At 43.1% G+C, this 20,964-nt stretch overlaps 1 protein-coding gene across 3 annotated transcripts in view; it reads right to left on the bottom strand.

Moving 5' to 3' along the window:
- Nucleotides 1-7,754: 7,754 nt before the first annotated feature.
- KLHL8 (kelch like family member 8) overlaps nucleotides 7,755-20,964 on the bottom strand; it is a 51,677-nt gene continuing 38,467 nt past the window's right edge. The window contains exons 9-11 of one of the 3 annotated variants that reach the window (XR_011316064.1): nucleotides 12,213-12,414; nucleotides 9,398-10,477; nucleotides 7,755-9,090 (exon numbers count right to left, since the gene is read on the bottom strand). Coding sequence is in view for 1 of the 3 variants with exons in the window: in XM_069743379.1 (XP_069599480.1) it covers nucleotides 10,354-10,477; nucleotides 12,213-12,414 (326 nt within the window). In the remaining 2 variants the exon portion in view is untranslated. Of the gene's footprint in view, nucleotides 10,478-12,212; nucleotides 12,415-20,964 lie in introns of all 3 variants that reach the window. The other 2 variants (XR_011316063.1, XM_069743379.1) reach the window with 2 other exon arrangements.

Consider the following 20,964-nt stretch of genomic DNA (forward strand, 5'->3'; position numbering starts at 1 on the left):
TTTCTATGAATGGTGTCTTTTCTTTTATTGATGGTGATGACATATTTAATAACACGTGTATATGCGCACAACGATTGTGAATGATCTAGTGGGCACAAGGTTCAGAACTAGCGCCGATTTAAAAGGTTATCCCCAAAATCACAATGTGATGTATGCACTGCAGTCTCTTATCTGGTTTTCTGCCAGCATAGCTCTGGCTCCAACATGCACACGGTGCATTCTACCTTTCCAAATACTCCCTGCCTTCTGTACAGTACCCTGCCTGACCGATTTTTCTTTGGCCAGCTACATGAGTTTAGCTATCAGTGTGGTTTTACATGATTGTTAGCCAGTTTCTAGTAGAGCTCAACTCTCCTGCATTTCTCCAAAAAGGAACTTGGAATTCCTCGGCAGTGCAGAGTTGAGCTGTTTGTTGCCTGCTGCTAACAGGTCAGTGATGTGAAACCTGAAAATGCTGCTCTGTTGATGGATATGGCAGAAGATAAACCTCTGTCATATGCGTTAACAGAGTAGTATTTGCAGTTCCACATCACTGATTTGTGGTGGACTGCAGGGGCGTTGAGCTTGGAGAAAAAAAGACGATAATTATGGAAATACACACTACAGCTTTACATATATCAATGGCATAAGATGAAATTGGCCATAGGGTACTGTACAGGAGCAGAGTGCGCACAGAAGCATTAGGTGAATTATACAGTGGGTGTGAAAAGTAAAAAAATTCACTCTTTGATTCATAGCAGCCATTTGGTAAATTCAAAAAAGTACATTTTTTTCTCTTTACACTCTGCACCTCATCTTGGCTGAAAACCCCCCAGAAATGTAGTAATTTTTGTAAATTTAATAAAGAAAAACTGAAATATCACATGGTCATAAGTATTCAGACCCTTTGCTCAGTATTGAGTAGAAGCACCTTTTTAGCTAGTACAGCGATGAGTCTCCTTGGGAATGATGCAACAAGTTTTTCACACCTGGATTTGGGGTTCCTCTGCCATTCTTCCTTGCAGATCCTCTCCAGTTCCATCAGGTTGGATGGTGAAAGTTGGTGGACAGCCATTTTCAGGTCTCTCCAGAGATGCTCAATTAGGTTTAGGTCAGGGCTCTGGCTGGGCCAGTCAAGAATGGTCAGAGTTGTTCTGAAGCCACTCCTTTGTTGGAAGGTGAACCTTCGGCCAAGTCTGAGGTCCAGAGCACTCTGCAGGAGCTTTGCATCCAGGATATCTCTGTACTTGGCTGCATTCATGTTTCCTTTATCAATGACAACCAGTCGTCCTGTCCCTGCAGCTGAAAAACACCCCCCATAGAATGATACCACTAGGGTTGAGCGACCTTTACTTTTATAGGATCGGGTCGGGTTTCACGAAACCCGACTTTTTCAAAAGTCGGGTCGAGTGAAATCGGCCGATCCTATAAAAAAAGTAGGGGTCGGGGTTGGCCGAAACTCGAAACCCAATGCAGTGCATTAGGTTTCCAATGGTTCCCAGGGTCTGAAGGAGCGGAAACTCTCCTTCAGGCCTTGGGATCCATATTTAAGTGTAAAAGAATTAAAATAAAAAATATCGCCATACTTACCCTCTGACGCGCCCTGGTACTAACCGGGAACCTTCCTTCCTTAGAATCAGCCTTCCAGGCCCTTGCGGTGACGGCTTGTGATTGGTCGCGCGGCCGCCCATGTGACCGCTCGCGCGACCAATCACAAGCCGCGACGTCACCGAAGGTCCTGGAAGGGCTGATTCTTAGGAAGGAAGGCTGCCGGAAAGAAGCAGGGTGCGTCCGAGGGTGAGTATATACCTAATAGGAATATACTCACCCTCGGACGCGCCCTGCTTCTTTCCGGCAGCCTTCCTTCCTAAGAATCAGCCCTTCCAGGACCTTCGGTGACGTCGCGGCTTGTGATTGGTCGCGCGAGCGGTCACATGGGCGGCCGCGCGACCAATCACAAGCCGCGACGTCACCGCAAGGTCCTGGAAGGCTGATTCTAAGGAAGGAAGGTTCCCGGTTAGTACCAGGGCGCGTCAGAGGGTAACTATGGCGATATTTTTTATTTTAATTCTTTATTTTACACTTAAATCTGAATTCTGATACCAATTCCCGATATCTTAAACATATCGGGAATTGGTATCGAAATTCCGATTCCAGATTCAGAAGATCGCCGACTTCATGGCCGACCCCACACATGGGTCGGGTCGGGTTTCATGAAACCCGACTTTGCCAAAAGTCGGCGACTTCTGAAAATTGCCGACCCGTTTCGCTCAACCCTAGTTACCACCACTATGTTTCACTGTTGGGATTGTATTGGGCAGGTGATGAGCAGTGCCTGGTTTTCTCCACACATACCGCTTAGAAATATTACCAAAAAGGTCTATCTTTGTCTCATGAGACCATCTTCTTTCTCATAGTCTGGGAGTCGTTCATGTGTTTTTTAACAAACTCTATGCGGGCTTTCATATGTCTTGCACTGAGGAGAGGCTTCTGTCGGGTCACTCTGCCATAAAGGCCCGACTGGTGGAGAGCTGCAGTGATAGTTGGGAGAAAGTTCCACAGAGTCATCTCCCTACGGCATCTCTGGAGCTTAGCCACAGTGATCTTGGGGTTCCTCTTTACTAGTGATGAGCGAGGGTATTCGTTGCGTGAGTTTTCCTGCGCACGCTCGGGTGGTCTCCTGAGAATTTGTAACTGCTCAGAGATTGTTTTTGTTGACGCAGCTGCATGATTTACGGCTGCTAGTGAGCCTGAGAACATGTGGGGGGTTGCCTGGTTGGTAGACAGCTTGAATGCATGTGGGGATTACCTATCAGCTGTAAATCATGCAGCTGAGGCAACTAAATCTCCAAGCAGTTACAAATACTCGGAGACCACCTGAGCGTGCTCGGGAAAACTTGATCAATGAGTATACTCACTCATCACTATTCTTTACCTTTCTCACCAAGGCTCTTCTCCCACGATTGCTCAGTTTGGCTGGCCGGCCAGGTCTAGGAAGACATCTGGTGGTTCCATTTTAAGGCCACTGTGCTCTTTCTGTTGTAACCTTGGCCAGCTCTATGCCTTGCCACAATTCTGTCTGAGCTCCTTGGCCAGTTCCTTTGACCTCATGATTCTCATATGGTCTGACATACACCGTGAGCTGAGGTCTTATATAGACAGGTGTGTGCCTTTCCAAATCAAGTCCTATCGGTTTAATTAAACAGTTGGACTCCAAAGAAGGAGTAGAACCATCTCAAGGAGGATCACAAGGAAAATGGACAGCATGTGACTTAAATATGAGTGTCTGAGCAAAGGGTCTGAATACTAGGAGAATGTGATATTTGTTTTTCTTTTTTATTAAATTTGCAAAAATTTAAACATTTGTGTTTTTTTCAGTCAAGATGGGGTGCAGGGTGTACATTAATGTGAAAAAATGAACTTTTTTGAATTTACCAAATGGCTGCAATGAAGCAGAGTGAAAAATTTAAGGGGGTCTGAATAATTTCCATACCAACTGTACATGTAGCTGCACATTGGGCCCCCAGAGTCTATGTAACTGGACCCTTGGCATCCCAGTTTCAAACTGTTTGTGACACCAATACATATATTCTCATCCAGCACTTTTCAGTACAACCTCCGCACAGGCTGTGCATTTTTCAAGTCTGCAAAATGGCTGCATCTGGTGAAACATCTGACCAGAACTGTCAAGCAGTATCCTGCAGTTGAAAATCTTTTTCCAATGTGCAGTGGGAGTCAATAGATCTGTTAGCAGTCTGATATAGATAGCTTCTTCTAGTGTTGAAGCAGTGAAGTTGGAGATTCCCCTCCTCTGTTGTGTCAATGAAAATATAATTGTGACTCATGTCTGTGCTGATGCTTGGCTGATGGATGCATGCAATGCTTAGGATAGCAGCTCCTCTGACAGTTGAGATGCATTTCAGGCTGTTTCTTCTGACTGCAGCAGTCCCGACATGTATCTTGGATGGCTGTAATTTGAATTAAATTATAGATGTCATGTTTGTCACATTCTCAGAGAACTCTAATATATTACCTGGTGCCAAGTTGTATTACAGGCACCAATAGGTGGCAGCAGAGGTTTTAATACTAGAGACAGGTTAGAACCGTCTTGATGGGTACACCTTGTCGTGGCTTTTATGTTTTTATCAAAATGGTGTTAACCAAATACCCAATGTTATTTACATGTACTATTGCTATTTACTTGCTGTATGGTTATATACTCACTTTCATGTTTTTCTTTGCTTTTGCCTGTGAAATGGCCACAGTGTGAACACGCTTTTACACTTTGCACATATACCAACTTATAGTCCAACTCAGTTTTTCGGTTTGGCAGCAGAGTATTATCAGTTTTAAACGGATGTTCAAATAGCACAGAAACTTTGTCTGGTAAAGCGGTTGTAGATGATAGATATTAGCAGAATCCCTTGGACTGTTGTCTGTATAGAGGCAGTTATTGAGTTTGTCAGCCTGTCGCACCCTGCCTACCAGAGTGGAGAAGTGGCAAGTATAGCTGTGGTGCATTTGGGAACGTAAAGACTAGTGATGAGCGAGTATACTCGTTGTTCGGGTGGTGTCTGAGTATATAACTGCTTGGAGATTTAGTTTTCGTTGCCTCATCTGTTATGATTAGGTAATTCAGAACCACAATGGACCTTGAAGTTCAGAGCACACAAAGTGACCTGACAATAACCAAAAGACATAGGACGAGCTCTGAGACGTAGGAACTCTGCTGACCGCAATCCCTAATCCTATCCAACCACACTAGAGGCAGCCGTGGATTGCGCCTAACGCTCCTTATGCAACTCGGCACAGCCTGAGAAACTAGCTAGGCCTAAGATAGAAAAACAAGCCTACCTTGCCTCAGAGAAATACCCCAAAGGAAAAGGCAGCCCCCCCACATATAATGACTGTGAGTAGAGATGAAAATACAAACGCAGAGATGAAATAGATTTAGCAAAGTGAGGCCCAACTTACTGAACAGACCGAAGATAGGAAAGATAACTTTGCGGTCAACACAAAACCCTACAAACCACGCAGAGGGGCAAAAAGACCCTCCGCACCGACTAACGGTACGGAGGTGCTCCCTCTGCGTCCCAGAGCTTCCAACAAGCAAGAAAAAACAATTAAGTAAGCTGGACAGAAAAAATAGCAAAACAAAAATAACACAAGCAAAACTTAGCTTATGCAGAGCAGACGGCCACAGGAACGATCCAGGAGGAAGCAAGACCAATACTAGAACATTGACTGGAGGCCAGGAGCAAAGCACTAGGTGGAGTTAAATAGAGCAGCACCTAACGACTTCACCACATCACCTGAGGAAGGAAACTCAGAAGCCGCAGTACCACTCGTGACCACAGGAGGGAGCTCTGCCAACGAATTCACAACACTCATCTGTATGATTTACAGCTACTAGACAGCTTGAATATATGTGGGGATTCCCTAGCAGCCAGGCAACCCTCACCTGTACTCAGGCTGGCTAGCAGACATAAATCATGCAGCTGCGTCAACAAAAACTAAGTCTCCAAGCAGCTACATATACTCGGAGGTCACCCGAGCAACGAGTACACTCGCACACATTAACTCGCCACTACTTGCAGTATTAACCAGTCTGCTCAAGATCCTCCAAACAACATTTCCCAGAGAAGCACTGTGGCTGAAATCTCCTCATCTCTGCATGCTTGACTTGTCGCTCTCCGCAAGGAGAAACGTTACCACTTGGCTCCTGGTCAGACGATTCTCAGACAGCCAGATCTCACACTTTGCACTGATGATGGGCAGTACTTTGAACCACTGCAAATTGAGATTCTGGTTTTGGCTTTTATCCTAAGTCATGTGACAAGGCTCGTTAAAGGGTTGATATTGACTTTTAGGATTGCTACTTCCTATAGGTGGCACTAGAGTTCTAATCCTCTTCCTCTCTGAAGAGACCATCTCCAAAAAAACAAAGATACAATGTGGGGAATAAAAAAAAAAAGTCTTGACTACATGTAGGGTAGTAATGGGCAGCCAACAGTATCAGTCCTCACATGCACGCTGCTAAGTGGGTGTAACTGACCCTTAATGAAGGGGGGGGGGTTCTAATACCAGTGTGGATATTCATTTAGTGAGGTCATTCACTCTATGAAGAAACAGATGTCAATTATGGCCCTTCTTTAAAGGAGCACAACAAATGTTATACCTGCTGATTTTGGCTCTTGCTCAGTGAGTAAAATGGGTCATTGCAGATGTTGTACTGAAGGAGAAAAAAACTTTGATCAAGGAGTTAGAGCAGAAAATAACTGGCTGCTCAGCAAAAAAGATTTCCAATTCTTTAAAATGGCAAACAAAACAAGAAATACATGGTAATAAAAGAAACACTACCATCCACATATCAGATGTGTCAAATTCATTGTTGCCAAGGACCATATCCACCTTGTAATTGCCTTCAAAGAACAGCTTGTAATTGTAAGGATTCAAGCAGATGTCCATGCAACACAGTACAAGCACGGACTGTAATGCACAAACTGTCCAGGGGCAATAAGAGCTGTCCCTGGGTAGTAGGGCTCAGTGTGGTACCAGACATCAGAGTGTAAGATGGACTGCTCCCTATGCTAAGTACTGGCTGCATTGTCTCTGATTCAAAGATGGTACTGCGCAAACGTACTGGCTGACTTTGTTCACTGCAGTCATCTTTTGTGCTGGCTGATTGTGCTGCCCCCTCTTGGCTGCATCTGCTCACCTTCAAAAATTACATCAGCTCCCTGTGCCACCTCCCCTATCTGCTATGCACAGGATGTGTCAATGTAGAATGGAGCCAGTACTTAGTAGAGGGGTTGGTGCCAGCACATGGGTTGGCTGCCATCTTACATTTTGAGCTTTGGCACACGCTTCAATACTACATCCAGCTCTCCACTTTCCCAGTACGAAGAGCTGGTCAGAGCAATGTTGAAGTGTGGCCTGACCTCATGGGCTGCATAGAATGACATGGTGGACCAGATTCAGCCTGCAGGCCTTCAGTTTGACACCTACAGCATAGATCATAAAATTACAAGAACGGCAAAGAAGCATCCAATGATCAGCTCCACGGAGATCAAAGATCTTCAGGTACCCGTGAGTCCTGCAACTTTCTGAAGATGCAAATGTGAGGCCAAACTGTTTAACAGAAACCTTTAAGTACCATTACTGAAAAAAAAAAAAACCGTTGAAAAGGTTACAGTTTGCAAAAGGACACATTGACTAGCCCAAAGAGAATAGATGCAACATTTTATGGACAGATGAAAGCAAGATTGTTCATACTGGGTCTATAGGCTGCAGACAATTTGTAAGAGGACCTATAAACACTGAATTCAAGTTCACTGAACCCTGTAAAACATGGAGGTGCAAGCAATGGTTCGGGGTGAGGTTTCGCAAACCATGGGTTTGAGCTACCACATTTCAGGCACCACTGACGAAAGGGCGAAATGCCCTTGAACTTGATGTATGAGCAAGCCAACAACCGCAAAACACACCAGCAAGTGGGCCACCTCCAGGTTCCAGACCAACAAGATTTATATTATGTAGTGGTAAGTAGGCTGTACTGTAGGGATCTAATTCTACAGATGAGGCTGCACATTAACATCTAGGTGGCAAATAATGCTGTATGTGAGCAGTGCGAGGGCTTTATAGCTTAAAGGATTTTTAGCTGAGGATTGCTTTGATCTCTGCCCTGAGCTTGTAAACACCAGACTCCTGTCCGTACCTTGTGTAGTAAGGCCATACTCCCCTCGGGTTTACAGAAAATTGTAGCCCATGTCATGTACATTTAGAAACAAACTGGAAACAACTTTAATGTCAATTTGCAAAATTAGTAACTTATTAATAAAAAAAAACACTTTAATAAATATACTTCTATATGTACACACACAAAACACCAATGCAGATTATATACAGGGACAGCAGAAACCGTGAAACCTCAATAGAAAAAAAACAGTTGGCACCTCAAGAAATTTACAGGCTGTCCTTTAAGTGTACAGTTATGTAAAAAGGTGAAGAAAAAAAAAACAGACTTGTAGTATTGCTCAGTGATTAAAGGGAATGTGGCATCAGAAAATATATAGTTTAAATAACCTAGTGAATTAATATGACAGGGTTGGCTAAAGAGATGCGTTTTTAGGGTACATGTAACACTATGGACACCAGGAATTGCCTAGGACAGTGCATTAGACTTGAATGAGTGGATCACATTATGAAGAATGCTTGTCTACCACCGTACCTGTCCTCTCCATGCGGCTAATGCTCCAAGCCTGAGATATGTGAGGAGAACAATAGTGGTGTATCACGGAAGAGCTTTGTGGACAAGTTTGATAGGTTTATATTTTAAACATATAGTGGATGTACAATGACTAGCACAGGGTGGAGGCATCAGTGTATGAGCTGCACTCAGGCTAGATTGTAGAGAGGAGGGCCGTGTGGCAAATGGCAGTAATCCAGAAGTGAATGAGTAAAAAAAATTATTTTTTTCAGCTTCAAGGTCAGAAAGGGGGGGGAAGAAAAAAAAACAACTACCTTAGTTTCAGTGAAACAGGTAGTCTCTACTTTTTGTAGTCACATTGATCAGCAATTGATCAGTTAAAAAATGGCTGAAACTTTGAAGTACAAAGTATGGCTTCGGTGTGCTTTATGGATTCTAATCGGACTTTAGCAGCAGAACCTGATCTGCACAAATCAGAACAAGACATGCACCAACTTAGGCCAGTTTCACACATTAAAGCCTCCGGTACGTGAGGTGACAGTTTCCTCACGTACCGGAGCCACTGACACACGTAGACACATTAAAATCAATGCCTCTTTTCAGATGTCATTGATTTTTTGCGGACCGTGTCTCCGTGTGCCAAGCACGGAGACATGTCAGTGTTTGTGGGAGCGCACGTATTATACAGACCCATTAAAGTCAATGGGTCCCTGTAAAACACGTACCGCACACGGACGTTGTCCGTGTGCAGTCCATGTGCCGTGCAGGAGACAGCACTACATTAAGCGCTGTCCCCCCCTCACTGGTGCTCAAGCCCCATTCATATCTTCCCTGCAGAAACGTTTGCTGTAGAGAAGATATGAATATTAGTGTGTAAAATAAATATCCAGGTCCCCGCCCCCCTCCCACCCCCTGTGATTAAAATACTCACCTAGCTTCCGGATCCCTTGCAGCGTCCTGTCCTGGCCGCACCTTGTACTGTATGAGCGGTCACGTGGGGCCGCCGATTACAATCATGAATATGCGGCTCCACCTCCCAAAGGGGTGGAGCCGCATATTCATTACTGTAAATGAGCGGCCCCACGTGACCGCTCATACAGTACAAGGTGCGGCCAGGACAGGACGCTGCGAGGGATCCGGAAGCTAGGTGAGTATTTTAATCACAGCAGGGGGGCACACAGGGGGTGGGGACCTGGATATTGATCTTACACACCAATATTCATATCTTCTCTACAGCAAACGCTGCTGCAGGGAAGATATGAATGGGGCTTCAGCACGATGCCGGGGACAGCGCAAAACTTTAGCGCTGTCTCCGGCACGGTGCGTGTGGTACCCAGTGGGCACACGTGTGCCACAGAAACGCACCGGCACACGGATAATTCCGGTACCGGAAATATCTGGACGTGTGAGACTGCCCTTAAACAGATCTCACTCTCCGATCTATACTTTCAATGACCATATGAATACATCCAATCTACTCTATGGGTAGAAGTGCTGTCCAGGAAAGAAGTGGGGGCAGTATGTGAATTGGCTACTACATCCACGTGCCCACCTGCAGCAGGCATACACACCAAAAAGTGATGCATGACGGAGCCACCTTCACTCTGTTGCCACTAGTATAGTCTTCTATAGCCCCAGTGGCACAAACATCCAAATCCTGTTATGTGGGTGGTTTGGACGCAAGCCCAGACACTGAAGGGGTGCCTAAATGCAATATGAAAGCACTCAAGCCATTCCTTTCAGGAAGCACTTTCAGTAGGCTCCTGATCAGAGGCAGGATTACTGACTGATCATCTGTGAGGTGGAGTATCTTGGAGCTCGCAACTGTGGATCTAGTTAAGCTTAAACCCTGCTTTTGTATTGATGCAAGTGTGTGTAGAGTGTGGTCACATGGATTTCCTGAAACAGTCTTAAAAGCTCCAGTGGCCAGTATGAAATTTACAAGATCTTAAATTATAAAAAAGATAAACATTAAACCTGATTTAAAGTAGTTAAATTTTTGGATGATCACTTCCCTTTAAATGTCACAGCATAGGAGGTTGTACGAGAGCAGCCTTCATATAACAACTATATACAAACACGCACAAACAAGATTCCTAGTAAACAAGTCAAATATTAGTGGCAATCACAAGTTTGTCTAAGAGTTTAGAATACAGTTTTGCTGGTCACATGCAGTCCACCACATTGCTTGAGCCATGGCCAATATCCCGGATCTGACTGGTCAGGCACGCACAGACGGCAACTCCAGCTCCAGCCCGGCAGTGAGCCACAGTTCCAACATGCTCCCATCTGTAGTATAAGTTGGAGAGACAAGAAGGTTATTAACTTGAACATGAGACCATACAAGATCCACTGACTGAAAGAAAAGCGAGAAGGGAGAGGTGTCCTCTACTCATTTAAACTACGATGCTCCAAAAAATAAATGTGACTACTAAAATTACCACATCCTAGAGATCACTGAATGAAATATTCCTGTTGCAAATCTTATTCATGTAAGCCCTCACAGATAGGTTCCTCTCTCCTCCTGAGCCAGTCAATGACTCGTTTTGTATACCCCTTTACACACGTAAAGCACCATGAAATAAATAGCACTATCATAATTCATTACATAGTGGAATGGATTGAGAATAAAACACAAAAATCATTGTAAATCAAAATTAATATCCCATGGAGGTCTGGATTTAGAATGATACTCAAAATCAAAGTACAGGCAGATCCAACTTCAGTAGAAATGCTTCAGTGTGAGCAAGTGTGTGTCTTCCACATGCCTGTATAACCTCCCTACAATATCTGAGCATGGTCCTGATGAGGCAGTGTTCTCCTGAGGATTTCCTCCCAGACCTGGATTAAAGCATCAGTCAACGTCTGGACAGTCTGTGGTGCAACGTGGTATTGGTGGATGGAACGAGACGTCGCACATGTGCTCGACTGGATTCAGATCTGGGGGAACTGGCAGGTCAGGCCAAAGCATCAATGCCTTCATCATGCACAAACTCCTGACATTTCAGCCACATGGGTTTAAGAATCTCAGCCCGGAAACTTGACAGTGAAGGTATCTCTGGCTAGCACAGAGGGCTGTGCAGCCCTCCAAAAGAAATGCCTCCCCACACCATTAGTGACTCACTGCTAAACCAGTCAACTTGGAGGATATTGCAGGCAGCACAATGTTCTCCATGGCATCTCCAGACTGTCACAGGTGCTCAGTGTGAACCTGCTCTCATTGGTGAAAAACACAGGGTGCCAATGTCAAATCTGCCAAGCTTTGTGGTTTCTGGCACATGCCAATTGCCTTGCACAGTGTTGGGATGTAAGCTCAACAACACCCACTTGTGAAAACGGTGGCCCTCATACCACCCTCATGGAGTCTGTTTCTGACAGTTTGAGCAGACATGGATGTTAGTGGCCTGCTGGAGATAATTTTGCAGGGCTCTGGCACTGCTCCTCCTTCCACAAAGGAGGTAGCGGTACTGCTGCTGGGCCCCCTCCACATCTTCTGGCATCCGCTTCATGCTCTGCACAATGTGCTGACAGACGCAGCTACTCACAGCTCACATTGATGTGCCATCCTGGATGAGCTGAATTGTGTGCGCAACTTCTGTGGGTTCTAGACAATGCCTCATGCTACTGTAAACTACCTCAAGGGTTGAAAGCAATGACAAAATGCAAAACTGACCAAAACAGCCAAAAAGGATGAGAACAGAGAAATGGTCTGTGGTCACCCCCTGCAGAACCACTCCTTTATAGGGGCTGTCTTGCAGATTGCCTATCATTTCTACCGATTGTTTGTAACACATTGCACAATAGCAGGATAAATTAATTCGTGAGCAGTGTTGCGTCATAACTGGACTGATTGATTTCACAGAAGTGTGAGTGACTTGGGAATTAAACACCTCAATGTGAATGTTCCCTTTATTTTTTTAGCACTGTAGTAGGAGCATTCTATTATATTTTCTCAACTTGACTGATCTCTAGGACAGTCCAACAACAAAACACAAACTCAAAGTGTGCAATCTCAGACTATTACCTGTTGCTAATTGGGTCAAAGGACTCCACAGTATTCAAATAGGCATTTCCATTATGACCACCAACTGCATATATTTTGCCCATTAACGAGGCTATGCCTACTCCACCCCTTGGGGTAGTTAGCTCTGCAACATATTCCCATTTGTTGCTGCGTGGGTCATATCTTTCTACTGAACTGAGGGGAGAGTTGTCATCAAATCCACCTGTAAGGATAAAAACAGAAGTTATCAGAGCAGAAGCTTTGGGATCACAGTAAAATATACACAAGAAAAAGTGATCCCTTCAGGAACAGTGTACCAAACTATCTACCCTAGCACTTTGATAAAAATTAGTTTTCATGAGTCTAAGTGTAAAATAATTCTTATGGCCCAGTCTAGATTCAGTGATCTGCCTTATTTAGTGGTGACTGACATCACAAGACAATTAATGGGAACACAAATCTAGTGATGACCATGTCCCCTTTGACATCAGACAGGATAGTAAATCCAACGTCAGGAGCCCAGCTTTGAGGTGGGCTCCGGCGGTGAGCCCACTTCAAAGCCACGACATGTCAGCCGTTGAAAAACAGCTGACGTGTCCGCAATAGGCATGGGCGGAATCATGATTCGCCTGTGCCTATTAACTAGTTAAATGCCTCTGTCAAACTGGCATTAAACACGTGCGTCTGGCCATTGGGCTGGAAATACGTGCACCGCTGACCCCAGGCACGTGACTGGGGAGGAGGGGGGATTTTGGAATCAGCGGTGCATTGACATAACAACCCGTGGTTAAAATGCTATAACGAGCGATCACATTTTTGTGCAGATACGATCTTTTGATTAAAAACGTCAGCTCGGCCTGCAAAAAATAAGCCCTCACCCTACCTCAGATCATTAAAAATGGAGACGCTACGGGTATTGGAAAATGGCGCAAATAGTTTTTTTTTTTTTTTTTTTTTAAATAAAAACTTTGCCACTTCGATAAAAAACAAAACAAAAAAAAAAAAAACACATATTTGCTGTTTATGAACTCGTAATGACCTGGAGAATCATAATGGCAGGGCAGTTTTAACATTTAGTGAACCTAGCAAAAAAAAAAAAAAAAGCAAAAACAAAAAACAAGTGTGGGATTGCACTTTTGCAATTTCACAGCACTTAAATTTTTTTCCCGGTTTCTAGTACACGACATGGTAAAACCAATGGGGTAGTTAAAAAAAAACTACTCTTCCCGCAAAAAATAAGCCCTCACATGGCCGTATTGACGGGGGGAAAAAAAAAAAAAAAAAAATAGTTATGGCTCTGGGAAGGAGGAGAGCGAAAAACAAAAATGCAAAACCGAAAAAGCATCGGTCATGAAGGGGTTAAAAAAAGTCATCAGGTTTTATTCCCCCACCTAATCTGATTGCTGGGAACAGTGTATCTACAATATTTTGCCCTTTCGTTTACTGGTCTCCCTGTGATGGTGTTTCCACGGACAGTATTGGCACATTACCCCATATCCCACCGCTACAGGGGAGTGGGAAGAGAGGCGTAAGTGCCAGAATAGGCGCATCTTACAGATGTGCCTTTTCTGGGGTGGCTGGGGCAGATGTTTTTAGCAATGGGGGGGGGGGGGGGGGGGGCAATAGCCATGGTCCCTCTCTAGGCTATTAATATCTGCCCTCAGTCGCTGGTTTTCCCACTCTGGCGGAGAAAATTGCGCGGGAGCCCACGCCAATTTTTTCCAGGATTTAACCCTTTAATAGCTAGAGACCCCAAATTTGACACAGACACTTCTTACATTACTGAAGAGGAATATGTAATAAAAGAAGGGATATGAGATGGTTTACTGTATGTAAACCATGTCTCATATCCTGTCAGGTTTGTGAAAGAGATCGCAAAAGCCATCTAGCGCTGAATATAATTACTGTATTTTCTGGCGTATAAGACTACTTTTTAACCCCTGAAAATCTTCTCAAAAGTTGGGTGTCGTCTTATACGCCAGGTGTCGTCTTATAGGGCAGATGCGGAGTAATCTGCGGTCCCCACATATTGTGGGGGGAGCGGTCCCAATGACGAGGTGAGGGGGCGCCTCACCGGGAAGGTGTAAGTGAAGCAGAGGCAGAGAAGGAGATAATAGGATACAAGGGCGAGCCAGATGAGTGAAAGAGGAGTGTTTTTCTAGGCACAGCACTGCTCTCTCTCTTTTTTGCATACCCCTGGCATCCCAGACGCTGACAGCTTGCTTCACTTACACCTTCCTGGTGAGGCGCTCCCTCACCTCGTCATCGGGACCACTCCCCCCCACTATATACGTCGACCGCAGATTGCTTCGCACCCACCCTATAAGACAACCCCCGACTTTTGAGAAGATTTTATATTTTAACTGGAAAAGTTGGGGGTCGTCTTGTACGCCCAGTCGTCTTATACGCCGGAAAATACTGTGTATATATATATATATATATATATATATATATATATATATATATATATATATATATATATTTTATTCTACATATTCTATCAGTGTGATTTTACTGTACACCGCACTGAATTGCCGGCTTTTCTATAGAACACCGCTGCGTATTTCTCGCAAGTCACGCGCATGGTCCGTGTGTACTCCGTAAATTTCTCGCCCCCATAGACTTTCATTGGCGTATTTTTTGCGCAATACGCTGACAAACGCAGCATGCTGCGATTTTCTACACCCGTAATATACGGCAGATAGGAGCTGCCCCATAGAGAATCATTGGGCCATGTGCAATGCGTATTTGCTGGACGCATTTTCTGCACTCATACGTCCGTAAAACTCGCTAGTGTGACGCCGGCCTTAGTCTGAAACCCATATGTAAATTTCAATTAACGCTTTAATTGCAAAAGTCAAGTCATGGTAAAATTCCCTACCATTGCAACTTAGGGTTTTTGTTTGTATTACCCACTTCCTATGAGGAATCGTTTGAGTATCGCATCATGCACTGAGGATTCTCTTTCAAATAATTTTTATTATTTCTTTTGGAATTTAGTATTAACATGCGGAGATAGTCATATAATCAGCTCTCAGGAGAATAAGGGCTCATCTCCACTTGTGTGAGAAAAAAATGGTCCGATGTACGGACCGAAAAAACGGATGTAACGTGTGCGAGTGCCATGCGAGTGTGATGCGAGTTTTTTTATCGCAACATCCGTATGACATCCGTATTGCTGTCCGATTTTTACGCACCCGTGTCCTTAGAAAAACCGGCAATTCAGCGCAGAGTACAGTAAAAATCACATTGACAGGTTAGATTAGAGTAGATATATACATATATACATATACATATACATTTTATCAAAAAAAGAAAAGCAGCACAAAAAATGATACAAAAAGTGGACTTTATTGCCTGAGCAGGCGTGGCAACGTTTCGGATATAAGAATCCTTTTTCAAGCAGTGAACATGTGAGTGAGACCTCTCTTTATACAGATACTAAACATATCCAATTAAAGCATTCATTATATTCAATATCATAAATGCTGAATCAGTGTAAATACCAATATTACAAAAATCAGTGCAGTAGTGCAATCAGTGCTTCACCTAAAACATTCATTATTCATAAATACAATGCATTACACATCCTGTGATTAATCTTAAAATTCTGCTCAATGAGCAATTAATACTCATAAAATCCAGGTGCTCCATTCCCCAGAATCATGGTTCTATCAAACTTACAGCGTTGTTTTCATACATGCCCCCATGTCTTCGGCGTCCTAGCGCACTCACTGCGCATGTCTGTGACATCACTGCCAGCGTACCCATAGTACACAGGCACGCAGCTGCGCAGTACCGCCAAGAAGACTGCAGCGCCATCTTGTTTAAGGGAGAAATCGTCCTAACACACCTACTGCGCATGTCTGACTTCACAGCCAACGAACCCATAATACACAGGCACGCAGCTGCGCAGTACTACCAAAAGAACTGCGGCGCCATCTTATTCAAGGGAAAGACCGCTGTATGGAGTGCTGAATCACTACAATAAATGATAATAGCAAAAAGGTCAAACTATGTCCGATTTACATCACCCCGCTCTCTTTATTCTAATTAACTAAAAAAAATAAATAAAAAAATTAAAAAAAATTTAACACCTAAGAGCATTAATAGAAAACTCCATATTGTGCTAGAAATGAATCAAGTTGTGCCTTCAGCACAAAAAATGATACAAAAAGTGGACTTTATTGCCTGAGCAGGTGTGGCAACGTTTCGGATGTGCCTTCAGCACAACTTGATTCATTTCTAGCACAATATGGAGTTTTCTATTAATGCTCTTAGGTGTTAAATTTTTTTTAATTTTTTTATTTATTTTTTTTAGTTAATTAGAATAAAGAGAGCGGGGTGATGTAAATCGGACATAGTTTGACCTTTTTGCTATTATCATTTATTGTAGTGATTCAGCACTCCATACAGCGGTCTTTCCCTTGAATAAGATGGCGCCGCAGTTCTTTTGGTAGTACTGCGCAGCTGCGTGCCTGTGTATTATGGGTTCGTTGGCTGTGAAGTCACAGACATGCGCAGTAGGTGTGTTAGGACGATTTCTCCCTTAAACAAGATGGCGCTGCAGTCTTCTTGGCGGTACTGCGCAGCTGCGTGCCTGTGTACTATGGGTACGCTGGCAGTGATGTCACAGACATGCGCAGTGAGTGCGCTAGGACGCCGAAGACATGGGGGCATGTATGAAAACAACGCTGTAAGTTTGATAGAACCATGATTCTGGGGAATGGAGCACCTGGATTTTATGAGTATTAATTGCTCATTGAGCAGAATTTTAAGATTAATCACAGGATGTGTAATGCATTGTATTTATGAATAATGAATGTTTTAGGTGAAGCACTGATTACACTACTGCACTGATTTTTGTAATATTGGTATTTACACTGATTCAGCATTTATGATATTGAATATAATGAATGCTTTAATTGGATATGTTTAGTATCTGTATAAAGAGAGGTCTCACTCACATGTTCACTGCTTGAAAAAGGATTCTTATATCCGAAACGTTGCCACGCCTGCTCAGGCAATAAAGTCCACTTTTTGTATCATTTTTTGTGCTGCTTTTCTTTTTTTGATATTATTACTGGAGGCCGTTTGGACTGCTGGTTGGGAGAGCTTTGCACACCATTGAGGTAGTACTAGATGCTGTTCCTGTTTTTTTCTATATATATATATATATATATATATATATAATGCAGCGTGAGATAGCTTTAAAGCTGGTAATTCAATTACCGGCTTTTGCTTTCTCCTTCACAAACCCGACATGATATGAGACCTGGTTTACATACAGTAAACCATCTCATATCACCATTTTTTTTTCATATTCCACACTACTGTTAGTAGTGTGTATATGCAAAATTTGGCCGTTCTAGCTAGTAAAATAAGGGGTTAAATGGCGGAAAAAGTGGCGTGGGCTCCCGCGCAATTTTCTCCGCCAGAGTAGTAAAGCCAGTGACTGAGGGCAGATATTAATAGCCTGGAGAGGGTCCATGGTTATTGGCCCCCCCCCTGGCTAAAAACACCTGCCCCCAGCCACCCCAGAAAAGGCACATCTGGAAGATGCGCATATTCTGGCACTTGGCCACTCTCTTCCCATTCCCGTGTAGCGGTGGGATATGGGGTAATGAAGGGTTAATGCCACGTTGCTATTGTAAGGTGACATTAAGCCTAATTAATAATGGAGAGGCGTCAATTATGACACCTATCCATTATTTATCCAATACTAGTAAAGGGTTAAAAAAAAAAAAAAAAAACACATTATTAAAAATTAATTTATTGAAAAAAATCACAAAGGTTGTTGTATTAATTTATTCTACTCTACAGATCGAGGGTCTTCAGTGAGTGGATTGAGAGTAGAATAAATTAATGGTCCGATATATATTGCAGCGCTAGATAGCTTTAAAGCTGGTAATTCAATTACCGGCTTTTAAGAGATATAGATATAGATATAATTGTCTAAGGGTTTTTCTGTCTGTCCGTCTGTTAGTCCTGGAAATCCCGCGTCTCTGATTGGTCGAGGCCGCCAGGCCTCGACCAATCAGCGATGGGCACAGCGACGATGATGTCATAAAGGACATAGAAATCCCACGTTTCTGATTCAGCGATGGGCACAGTATCGACGTAGATGTCATAATGGTTGCCATGGCGACGATGATGTCATAAAGGTTGCGTCGACCAATCAGCGACAATCACAGTCTGCCGCGAATTCTGGAATCATCATTGTCCATATACTACGGGGACATGCATATTCTAGAATACCAGCTGCGTTAGAATATATACAGTACAGACCCAAAGTTGGGACACACCTTCTCATTTAAAGATTTTTCTGTATTTTCATGACTATGAAAATTGTACATTTACACTGAAGGCATGAAAACTATGAATTAACACATGTGGAATTATATACTTAACAAAAAAAAAAAAATGTGAAACAACTAAAATTATGTCTTATATTCTAGGTTCTTCAAAGTAGCCACCTTTTGCTTTGATGACTGCTTTGCACACTCTTGGCATTCTCTTGATGAGCTTCAAGAGGTAGTCACCAGGAATGGTCTTCCAACAATCTTGAAAGAGTTCCCAGAGATGCTTAGCACTTTATTTGATTTCTGTTATCTACTATGTGGTTTATGGAGCAATAAACCCTGTGAACTTTTAATGGAACTTGCCTCCCGAGTGTCAGCCATTGCACCTGAGTGAGTGTAACCCCTACAATTGGTAGTAGACATGCGGGCAGCGTTCCCAGCGGAGACGTAAGTCTGTTATTGGATATCCTGGGTCAAGGCTATTGCAAGCTGTCTGTCTGTCCTGGAAATCCCACATCTCTGATCGGTCGAGGCCGGCAGGCCTCGACCACTCAGCCATGGGCACAGCATGGCGACGATGATGTCATAAAGGTTGCCTCGACCAATCAGCGACGGGCACAGTCTGCCGCGAATTCTGCAATCATCATTGGCCATATACTACGGGGACATGCATATTCTAGAATACCCGATGCGTTAGAATCGGGCCACAATCTAGTATATGTATATATACCTATTCTATGTGTATATATCTACTCTAATCTAACCTGTCAGTGTGATTTTACTGTACTCTACGCTGAATTGCCGACTTTTCTAAGGACACGGGTGCGTAAAAATCGGACAGCACTCGCATGGTGCGAGTGCTGTGCGTTTTTTTTCTCGCACCCATTGACTTGCATTGGCGAGTCTCGTCCGAGAATTGCAACAATACGCAGCATGCTGCGATTTTTTTCTCACCCGACAGATTTTTCTCAGTTTGATTTCGGCTGAGGGAAAAAAAAAAAAAAAAAAAGCAAATGGAATGTCACCTATTGATTAACATTGGTCCGAGTGCAATCCGATTTTTTATCGGATTGCACTCGTCCGTTTTCCTCGCAAGTGGAGATGAGCCATAAGGGTAAGGAGAGGGAGGGAGGTAAGGGAAATGGGACTGGGAAAGGGAAGTGCAACTTTGTGGACACGCTGTCCAGTCATAACAGAATTTGATAGTTATTAAACAATTCTTAACAGATTAACATATAACATATTATCCTCACAGGTATGCAGTAACCACCATCTTTCCTTTAATGCGATAAGTTGGAGTCTACCTCAACCCACTTCTTCCATTTCCTATCATATTTCTTATAATATTGAGAGATCTTTGGTGCCGAGGAAATTTAGGTCCTCGTTTATAGTCTCCAAGAGTTTGTCCAGATTTTTCTTCATTATTGTGTCTAAGTTTTTTGAGATGATTGTGCCTAGATAGTCGAAGTCTCCTTCTGACCAACTTAATGAAGCCATGTCCTCTATTTTCTTTGTTTCTGATTCCGTCAGGTAAAATGGCAATATTTTTTATTTATTTTCATTTATCTTGAAGGTAATATTTGAAAAAATGTGAAGGGTTTTTTGTAGCTCAGAAATTGATTCATAAGGGTCCGTCAGAGTAAACACCAGGTCGTTGGCAAAAAGCCCAATCTTGTAATGACGTGTTCGCGTTTGTAAACCTTTTATGTTATTATTTTGCCTAATTGATTGCGCCAGTGGTTCAATTGATAAAATGAAAAGAAGCGGAGATAAGGGGCAACCTTGTCTTGTACCATTTGAAATATCAAATGGTGTAGAGGAATAATTGTTTGCATAAATTTTAGCTTTTGTCCTTGAATAGAGTGCCATGACGCTGTTGATATATTTTTCGTTACACCCAAATTTCCATGAAACTGATGTTGAATAAAGCCAGTTTAGTCGGTCAAAAGCCTTTTCGGCGTCTAGAGTTATAATTACCGTTGGCACTTTAGAGGAATGAATCAATTTGATTGAGTTAATAAGTCTTCTAGTGCCATCTGGCGCTTGACGACCCGTAATAAAACCCATCTGGTCCCCATGAATCAATGACAGCAAATAGGATTTGAGCCTATTTGCTATAAGCTTGGAGTAAATCTTCAGGTCTGTATTAATTCGTGAAATTGGCCTGTAATTTTTAACAAGGGTTAAGTCGGAATTGTGTTTGGGGATCAAAATAATTGTCGATTCTAACATTTCTGCTGGGAAATTACCTGAGGAACTAGCTATATTAAAAAGATTTTGTAGATGTGGGGAAAGTAAGTTGGTGAAAGTTTTATAATATTCGTTTCCGAAACCATCTGGGCCTGGCGATTTAAAGTCTTTGAATTGGAGGATAGTTTTTTCGATTTCTTCTTGGGAGAATGGGGAAGTTAGATTTTCTAAATCGTCGTGGGTCAATTTTGGAAGGTCAATTGAGGTCAGAAATTTTTCGA

Source organism: Ranitomeya imitator, chromosome 1 (genome assembly GCF_032444005.1).
Source record: "Ranitomeya imitator isolate aRanImi1 chromosome 1, aRanImi1.pri, whole genome shotgun sequence".
NCBI lineage: Eukaryota > Metazoa > Chordata > Amphibia > Anura > Dendrobatidae > Ranitomeya > Ranitomeya imitator.